General features: G+C 43.7%; 2 protein-coding genes across 2 annotated transcripts in view; one reads left to right on the top strand and one right to left on the bottom strand.

Annotated features, from left to right (window-relative positions):
* Positions 1-10000, bottom strand: part of LOC307151144 (endonuclease domain-containing 1 protein-like) — a 244755-nt gene that overhangs the window by 53811 nt on the left and 180944 nt on the right. The window lies entirely within an intron of this gene.
* Positions 1-10000, top strand: part of ptprbl (protein tyrosine phosphatase receptor type B, like) — a 54886-nt gene that overhangs the window by 25790 nt on the left and 19096 nt on the right. Inside the window, exons 11-14 of the mRNA XM_079859379.1 lie at positions 2613-2876; positions 2982-3245; positions 4149-4418; positions 4488-4751. Coding sequence (XP_079715505.1) covers positions 2613-2876; positions 2982-3245; positions 4149-4418; positions 4488-4751 — 1062 coding nt within the window. The remainder of the gene's footprint in view (positions 1-2612; positions 2877-2981; positions 3246-4148; positions 4419-4487; positions 4752-10000) is intronic.

The following is a 10000-nucleotide window of genomic DNA, read 5'->3' as shown; positions in this document are numbered from 1 at the left end:
CCATAGTTCATTTTACTGTACTTCTGTTGCTCCATAGTTCATTTTACTGTACTTCCATAGTTCATTTTACTGTACTTCTGTAGCTCCAGTTCATTTTACTGTACTTCCATAGTTCATTTTACTGTACTTCTGTAGCTCCATAGTTCATTTACTGTACTTCTGTAGCTCCATAGTTCATTTACTGTACTTCTGTAGCTCCATAGTTCATTTTACTGTACTTCTGTAGCTCCATAGTTCATTTTACTGTACTTCTGTAGCTCCATAGTTCATTTTGCTGTACTTCTGTAGCTCCATAGTTCATTTTACTGTACTTCTGTAGCTCCTGTACTTCTGTTGCTCCATAGTTCATTTTACTGTACTTCCATAGTTCATTTTACTGTACTTCTGTAGCTCCATAGTTCATTTTACTGTACTTCTGTAGCTCCATAGTTCATTTACTGTACTTCTGTAGCTCCATAGTTCATTTTACTGTACTTCTGTAGTTCATTTTACTGTACTTCTGTAGCTCCATAGTTCATTTACTGTACTTCTGTAGCTCCATAGTTCATTTACTGTACTTCTGTAGCTCCATAGTTCATTTTACTGTACTTCTGTAGTTCATTTTACTGTACTTCTGTAGTTCATTTTACTGTACTTCTGTAGTTCATTTTACTGTACTTCTGTAGCTCCAGTTCATTTTACTGTACTTCTGTAGCTCCATAGTTCATTTTACTGTACTTCCATAGTTCATTTTACTGTACTTCTGTAGCTCCATAGTTCATTTTACTGTACTTCTGTAGCTCCATAGTTCATTTTACTGTACTTCTGTAGTTCATTTTACTGTACTTCTGTAGCTCCATAGTTCATTTACTGTACTTCTGTAGCTCCATAGTTCATTTACTGTACTTCTGTAGCTCCATAGTTCATTTTACTGTACTTCTGTAGTTCATTTTACTGTACTTCTGTAGCTCCATAGTTCATTTACTGTACTTCTGTAGCTCCATAGTTCATTTTACTGTACTTCTGTAGCTCCATAGTTCATTTTACTGTACTTCTGTAGTTCATTTTACTGTACTTCTGTAGCTCCAGTTCATTTTACTGTACTTCTGTAGCTCCATAGTTCATTTTACTGTACTTCCATAGTTCATTTTACTGTACTTCTGTAGCTCCATAGTTCATTTTACTGTACTTCTGTAGCTCCATAGTTCATTTTACTGTACTTCTGTAGTTCATTTTACTGTACTTCTGTAGCTCCATAGTTCATTTACTGTACTTCTGTAGCTCCATAGTTCATTTACTGTACTTCTGTAGCTCCATAGTTCATTTTACTGTACTTCTGTAGTTCATTTTACTGTACTTCTGTAGCTCCATAGTTCATTTACTGTACTTCTGTAGCTCCATAGTTCATTTTACTGTACTTCTGTAGCTCCATAGTTCATTTTACTGTACTTCTGTAGCTCCATAGTTCATTTTACTGTACTTCTGTAGTTCATTTTACTGTACTTCTGTAGCTCCATAGTTCATTTTACTGTACTTCTGTAGTTCATTTTACTGTACTTCTGTAGCTCCATAGTTCATTTTACTGTACTTCTGTAGCTCCATAGTTCATTTTACTGTACTTCCATAGTTCATTTTACTGTACTTCTGTAGCTCCATAGTTCATTTACTGTACTTCTGTAGCTCCATAGTTCATTTTACTGTACTTCTGTAGCTCCATAGTTCATTTTACTGTACTTCTGTAGCTCCATAGTTCATTTTACTGTACTTCTGTAGCTCCATAGTTCATTTACTGTACTTCTGTAGCTCCATAGTTCATTTACTGTACTTCTGTAGCTCCATAGTTCATTTTACTGTACTTCTGTAGTTCATTTTACTGTACTTCTGTAGTTCATTTTACTGTACTTCGTAGTTCATTTTACTGTACTTCTGTAGTTCATTTTACTGTACTTCGTAGTTCATTTTACTGTACTTCTGTAGCAGGGGTGTTTCCTGCGAGGAGGCAATGCCTTCATCGCGCCATGATTGGATATGATTGGTTTGTGCGATAACTCCCGCCTCTTGTTTTCATCCTTGTTCGTGAATCATGTCTTTATGTCACGTCAAAATCAAACTCGAAATGGCCTAAAAACATGACTTTTAGTGAGCAATCAGCTTGGGGAAATAAAGGTAAATCTTTGTGTCTGTCATCAGTATTTACTGAACTTAATAAAAGTTAACTATGAAAAAGAGTTCACAAATCAGTTCACAAATAAAACATATGGTTTAAATTTTAAACATGTTACTGCCTTTAGTTATTACTTTGGATCTTCTATCGTTATTCTATCTTCATGCATTGTTTAAAAAAGCAATATTTAAAAACAAAAAACAAAACACAGATCAAAACACAGATGTAGTAGATCGAGTCCACCAACACCCCAAAGCTTCACAGTCCTGTAGCTTGTCCTGGGTGGACATTTCATTCAGTAACATTAGGCAGTTTTGATTTATAAAACTTTGCAATGTTGTTTACCATAGTTCTATAGTTTAGTTTAGAGTAATTCTGTAGTATACAGTAGTTTTGTGGCTTTGTATTTTGCTGTAGTTGTTATTCTGTAGTTTACTTTAGTTGAGTATTGTTATGTTCTCTCTCTCAGTGCCGGCAGGAGTGTGGAACCTCTCGCTAGCTGACAGCGGCACTGAGGATCTGCTGGTGACGTGGGTTCCTCCTCCCGGAGATGTGGATCATTATGAGGTTCAGCTGCTCTTTAATGACATGAAGGTGTTTCCACCCATCACACTGACCAGCAGCACTAACAGATACCTGCTCTCCTCACTCACTCCTGGAAGACTCTACAAGATCGTGGTGTCCACCTTCAGTGGGCCAAACCTCAGTGTGCAGGTCATCAAAGGCAGAACAGGTACATCTGTGGATATCGGAGAAATGCGAAAGTTGAAAAATGTGACTTTTCACTGTAGTTATCTTGGGAAATATTTAAGGTTGTGATGTGTTCTTTCTATTTCAGTTCCCAGTAAAGTGAAGAACATTCACATCAGTAATGGCGGTGAGAGCAGCAGTCTGAGAGTGAACTGGACGCCGGGACAGGGTGATGTGGACCGGTACACTGTGTCCCTCTCTCAGATGGGCGGCCCGGCTGAAGAGAGATCAGTCCCTAAACATGTGAATGAGATGAGTTTCCAGGATCTGTTGCCGGGACAGCAGTACATGATAACCGTTACATCAATTAGCGGATCTCTGGTCAACAACAGCACAGAAACAGGACGAACAGGTGAAATAACGATTAATCGTGTTCTGTTGGTGTCTTTATCATATTGCTGCATGCTGCTTTATAAAAGCAATAATCAAGCCTTCATCTTTTTAAACACATGCCTGACAACATCATGGTAAAATCAGTGTGTTGTACAGCCTGGGGTGGTTTTTGATGAAATGTTCAGACATTGTACTGTAAATTTTTTAATTATTCTTGGGTGTACACTGTACAGTAGTACATAGAAATTGCACTATATAAATACCTCATTCATTCATTCAATTATTCTGTTAATATAAATATTAAAATATTCAGTTTAGGCCTACTTAAACCTATTTCAGTTGCTCTATTACTAGGGTTATCACAATATATTGCAATACAAAAATGCAACAATATGTATTGTGGATAGTGACAATGTTTATTGTGGATAGTTCACACAAAATTAAAATTACTGTCTGAGAAAAAAATTAAGGTTTTCAGAGTTTTAGGGCCCTATTTTAGCGATCTGAACCGCAAGTATCAAGCGCGAAACGCAAGTAACTTTGTGGGCGGGTCTCGATGCAAATCTAAAATGTGTTGGTCTTCAGTAGCTTCATTACTCATAGGTGTGGTTTGGGCGTAACGTGAAATAAACCAATCAGAGCGACATCTCACATTCCCTTTAAGAGCAGACGCGCTTGTTCCATGGCGGATTGCTATTATAAAAAATTTAGCATTTTAATCAACAGTACGTTTTTGGTTAACCCTTTACCGTGTCCTGGAGTATCGCAATAATATGTTATCGTGAGTTCAGTATCGTGAGTTCAGTATCGTGAGTTCAGTATCGTGAGTTCAGTGTCGTGATATGTATGGAATCGTGACATGAGGGTATCATTACACCCGTATCTATTCCTGATTTCCCGAACTCCTCTGTAAACCCTGCAGTTCCCTCGCCGGTGGCGGCTCTACTGGTGGAGGACCAGCGCAGCACGGCCGGTCTGCTGGTGTCGTGGCAGGCGGCGCGGGGGGTGTACGACAGCTATCGGCTGCAGATCCTGGATGAGAGAGGGACTCTGGTGGCTAATCACTCTCAGAGCGCAGACACCCGTCAGCATTACTTCACACAGCTCACGCCGGGGAAGAAGTACCGCATCCGGATGCAGACCGTCAGTGGAGGGATCAGCAGCAGAGACGCCGTGGCTGAGGGCAGAACCCGTGAGTAGACCATCAGCTTTACCGTGGTGAACGGGCCTGGTACAGTGTCTGAGAGTGTGTGTGTTGCAGGTCCAGCATCTGTTAATAACCTGTCGGTCTCGAGCAACACGACCACAAGCCTGTCGTTCCGCTGGGCTCCGCCGGACGGGGAGTTTGATGGATTTGATGTGTTCCTGTATAATGGAGACGAAAGCTTGCATGATCAGAAACCAGGACTGGTGAGCATGCAGGACTGTTCTTTCCATGACCTTCGACCTGGGGCGGCGTACAAGGTGGTGGTGCTGACCCGCAGTGGAGATCAGACCAACCACACATCCATCTGGGCCCGGACAGGTGAACAACCACCACACATCTGACAGTTTTCTGTGTATTTATTCGGGTTGTCAAATAAAAATTAGAATTTTTTATATTTGGCGAGTAAAAAAAAAACAACGAGCACATTCAAATGCAAAAACGTCGTTGCTAATTGTGAAAAATGGCGGGAAAAGGCTCTTCCTGCTGACGAGAACTCTCTCAGTTGGAGGAAAAAATAGTGCAACAACACACTTGACCAAACCTGCACATCGGTCAGAACTGAGTGTGTGTGTGTGTGTGTGTGAGTGTGTGAGAGTGTGTGTTTATCAGCTGAAACTCTGTCAACAGTAAGCTCTCAGCATGTGTGTGTGTGTGTGTGTGTGTGTGTGTTTGAGTGTGTGTTCATCAGCTGAAACACTGTCAACAGTAAGCGCTCAGAGTGTGTGTGTGTGTGTGTGTGTGTGTGTGTGTGTGTGTGTTTGAGTGTGTGTTCATCAGCTGAAACATTGTCAACAGTAAGCGCTCAGCATGTGTGTGTGTGTGTGTGTGTGTGTTCATCAGCTGAAACACTGTCAACAGTAAGCTCTCAGCATGTGTGTGTGTGTGTGTGTGTGTGTTCATCAGCTGAAACTCTGTCAACAGTAAGCTCTCAGCGTGTGTGTGTGTGTGTGTGTGTGTGTGTGTGTGTGTGTGTGTGTGTGTTTGAGTGTGTGTTCATCAGCTGAAACACTGTCAAAAGTAAGCGCTCAGCATGTGTGTGTGTGTGTGTGTGTGTGTGTTCATCAGCTGAAACACTGTCAACAGTAAGCGCTCAGCATGTGTGTGTGTGTGTGTGTGTGTGTGTGTGTGTGTGTTTGAGTGTGTGTTCATCAGCTGAAACACTGTCAACAGTAAGCTCTCAGCATGTGTGTGTGTGTGTGTGTGTGTGTGTGTGTGTGTGTGTGTGTGTTTGAGTGTGTGTTCATCAGCTGAAACTCTGTCAACAGTAAGCGCTCAGCATGTGTGTGTGTGTGTGTGTGTGTGTTCATCAGCTGAAACACTGTCAACAGTAAGCGCTCAGCATGTGTGTGTGTGTGTGTGTGTGTGTTCATCAGCTGAAACACTGTCAACAGTAAGCTCTCAGCGTGTGTGTGTGTGTGTGTGTGTGTGTGTGTGTGTGTGTGTGTGTGTTTGAGTGTGTGTTCATCAGCTGAAACTCTGTCAACAGTAAGCGCTCAGCATGTGTGTGTGTGTGTGTGTGTGTGTTCATCAGCTGAAACACTGTCAACAGTAAGCGCTCAGCGTGTGTGTGTGTGTGTGTGTGTGTGTGTGTGTGTGTGTGTGTGTGTGTTCATCAGCTGAAACACTGTCAACAGTAAGCTCTCAGCGTGTGTGTGTGTGTGTGTTCATCAGCTGAAACTCTGTCAACAGTAAGCTCTCAGCATGTGTGTGTGTGTGTGTGTGTGTTCATCAGCTGAAACTCTGTCAACAGTAAGCGCTCAGCATGTGTGTGTGTGTGTGTGTGTGTGTTCATCAGCTGAAACACTGTCAACAGTAAGCGCTCAGCATGTGTGTGTGTGTGTGTGTGTGTTCATCAGCTGAAACACTGTCAACAGTAAGCTCTCAGCGTGTGTGTGTGTGTGTGTGTGTGTGTGTGTGTGTGTGTGTTTGAGTGTGTGTTTGAGTGTGTGTTCATCAGCTGAAACTCTGTCAACAGTAAGCTCTCAGCATGTGTGTGTGTGTGTGTGTGTGTGTGTGTGTGTGTGTGTGTGTGTTCATCAGCTGAAACTCTGTCAACAGTAAGCTCTCAGCATGTGTGTGTGTGTGTGTGTGTGTGTTCATCAGCTGAAACTCTGTCAACAGTAAGCTCTCAGCGTGTGTGTGTGTGTGTGTGTGTGTGTGTGTGTGTGTGTTTGAGTGTGTGTTCATCAGCTGAAACACTGTCAACAGTAAGCGCTCAGCGTGTGTGTGTGTGTGTGTGTGTGTGTTCATCAGCTGAAACACTGTCAACAGTAAGCTCTCAGCATGTGTGTGTGTGTGTGTGTGTGTGTGTTCATCAGCTGAAACTCTGTCAACAGTAAGCTCTCAGCGTGTGTGTGTGTGTGTGTGTGTGTGTGTGTGTGTGTGTGTGTGTGTGTGTGTGTTTGAGTGTGTGTTCATCAGCTGAAACACTGTCAACAGTAAGCGCTCAGCATGTGTGTGTGTGTGTGTGTGTGTGTTCATCAGCTGAAACACTGTCAACAGTAAGCTCTCAGCGTGTGTGTGTGTGTGTGTGTTCATCAGCTGAAACTCTGTCAACAGTAAGCTCTCAGCATGTGTGTGTGTGTGTGTGTGTGTGTGTGTGTGTGTGTGTGTGTGTGTGTGTGTGTGTGTTCATCAGCTGAAACTCTGTCAACAGTAAGCTCTCAGCATGTGTGTGTGTGTGTGTGTGTGTGTTCATCAGCTGAAACTCTGTCAACAGTAAGCTCTCAGCGTGTGTGTGTGTGTGTGTGTGTGTGTGTGTGTGTGTGTGTGTGTGTTTGAGTGTGTGTTCATCAGCTGAAACACTGTCAACAGTAAGCGCTCAGCGTGTGTGTGTGTGTGTGTGTGTGTGTTCATCAGCTGAAACACTGTCAACAGTAAGCTCTCAGCATGTGTGTGTGTGTGTGTGTGTGTGTGTTCATCAGCTGAAACTCTGTCAACAGTAAGCTCTCAGCGTGTGTGTGTGTGTGTGTGTGTGTGTGTGTGTGTGTGTGTGTGTGTGTGTGTGTGTTCATCAGCTGAAACACTGTCAACAGTAAGCTCTCAGCATGTGTGTGTGTGTGTGTGTGTGTGTGTGTGTTCATCAGCTGAAACTCTGTCAACAGTAAGCTCTCAGCGTGTGTGTGTGTGTGTGTGTGTGTGTGTGTGTGTGTGTGTGTGTGTGTGTGTGTTTGAGTGTGTGTTCATCAGCTGAAACACTGTCAACAGTAAGCGCTCAGCATGTGTGTGTGTGTGTGTGTGTGTGTTCATCAGCTGAAACACTGTCAACAGTAAGCGCTCAGCGTGTGTGTGTGTGTGTGTGTGTGTGTGTGTGTGTGTGTGTGTGTGTGTGTTTGAGTGTGTGTTCATCAGCTGAAACACTGTCAACAGTAAGCACTCAGCATGTGTGTGTGTGTGTGTGTGTGTGTGTGTGTGTGTGTGTGTGTGTTTGAGTGTGTGTGTTCATCAGCTGAAACACTGTCAACAGTAAGCGCTCAGCGTGTGTGTGTGTGTGTGTGTGTGTGTGTGTGTGTGTGTGTGTGTGTGTTTGAGTGTGTGTTCATCAGCTGAAACACTGTCAACAGTAAGCTCTCAGCATGTGTGTGTGTGTGTGTGTGTGTGTGTGTGTGTGTGTGTGTTTGAGTGTGTTCATCAGCTGAAACACTGTCAACAGTAAGCGCTCAGCGTGTGTGTGTGTGTGTGTGTGTGTGTGTGTGTGTGTGTGTGTGTGTGTGTGTGTGTTCATCAGCTGAAACTCTGTCAACAGTAAGCTCTCAGCGTGTGTGTGTGTGTGTGTGTGTGTGTGTGTGTGTGTGTGTTTGAGTGTGTGTTCATCAGCTGAAACACTGTCAACAGTAAGCGCTCAGCATGTGTGTGTGTGTGTGTGTGTGTGTTCATCAGCTGAAACACTGTCAACAGTAAGCGCTCAGCATGTGTGTGTGTGTGTGTGTGTGTGTGTGTGTGTGTTCATCAGCTGAAACTCTGTCAACAGTAAGCTCTCAGCGTGTGTGTGTGTGTGTGTGTGTGTGTGTGTGTGTGTGTGTGTGTGTGTGTGTGTGTGTGTGTTTGAGTGTGTGTTCATCAGCTGAAACACTGTCAACAGTAAGCACTCAGCATGTGTGTGTGTGTGTGTGTGTGTGTGTGTGTGTGTGTGTGTGTGTGTGTGTGTGTGTGTTTGAGTGTGTTCATCAGCTGAAACACTGTCAACAGTAAGCGCTCAGCGTGTGTATGTGTGTGTGTTTGAGTGTGTGTTCATCAGCTGAAACACTGTCAACAGTAAGCTCTCAGCATGTGTGTGTGTGTGTGTGTGTGTGTGTGTGTGTGTGTGTTTGAGTGTGTTCATCAGCTGAAACACTGTCAACAGTAAGCGCTCAGCGTGTGTGTGTGTGTGTGTGTGTTTGAGTGTGTGTTCATCAGCTGAAACACTGTCAACAGTAAGCTCTCAGCGTGTGTGTGTGTGTGTGTGTGTGTGTGTGTGTGTGTGTGTGTTTGAGTGTGTTCATCAGCTGAAACACTGTCAACAGTAAGCTCTCAGCGTGTGTGTGTGTGTGTGTGTGTGTGTGTGTGTGTGTGTGTGTGTGTTTGAGTGTGTGTTCATCAGCTGAAACACTGTCAACAGTAAGCGCTCAGCATGTGTGTGTGTGTGTGTGTGTGTTCATCAGCTGAAACTCTGTCAACAGTAAGCTCTCAGCGTGTGTGTGTGTGTGTGTGTGTGTGTGTGTGTGTGTGTGTGTGTGTTTGAGTGTTTGTTCATCAGCTGAAACACTGTCAACAGTAAGCGCTCAGCGTGTGTGTGTGTGTGTGTGTGTGTGTGTGTGTGTGTTTGAGTGTGTGTTCATCAGCTGAAACACTGTCAACAGTAAGCGCTCAGCGTGTGTGTGTGTGTGTGTGTGTGTTTGAGTGTGTGTTCATCAGCTGAAACACTGTCAACAGTAAGCGCTCAGCGTGTGTGTGTGTGTGTGTGTGTGTGTTCATCAGCTGAAACACTGTCAACAGTAAGCGCTCAGCGTGTGTGTGTGTGTGTGTGTGTGTGTTCATCAGCTGAAACACTGTCAACAGTAAGCGCTCAGCGTGTGTGTGTGTGTGTGTGTGTGTTTGAGTGTGTGTTTGAGTGTGTGTTCATCAGCTGAAACACTGTCAACAGTAAGCGCTCAGCGTGTGTGTGTGTGTGTGTGTGTGTGTGTGTGTTTATCAGCTGAAACACTGTCAACAGTAAGCGCTCAGCGTGTGTGTGTGTGTGTGTGTGTGTGTGTGTGTGTGTGTGTTTGAGTGTGTGTTTATCAGCTGAAACACTGTCAACAGTAAGCGCTCAGCGTGTGTGTGTGTGTGTGTGTGTTTGAGTGTGTGTTTGAGTGTGTGTTCATCAGCTGAAACACTGTCAACAGTAAGCGCTCAGCGTGTGTGTGTGTGTGTGTGTGTGTGTGTGTGTGTGTGTGTGTGTGTTTGAGTGTGTGTGTGTGTTCATCAGCTGAAACACTGTCAACAGTAAGCGCTCAGCGTGTGTGTGTGTGTGTGTGTGTTCATCAGCTGAAACACTGTCAACAGTAAGCGCTCAGCGTGTGTGTGTGTGTGTGTGTGTGTGTGTGTGT

Source organism: Squalius cephalus (assembly GCF_949319135.1).
Source record: "Squalius cephalus genome assembly, chromosome: 23".
Lineage (NCBI taxonomy): Eukaryota > Metazoa > Chordata > Actinopteri > Cypriniformes > Leuciscidae > Squalius > Squalius cephalus.
Note: the sequence above shows the minus strand (reverse complement) of the source record. Positions and strands in the feature narration are given on the sequence as shown.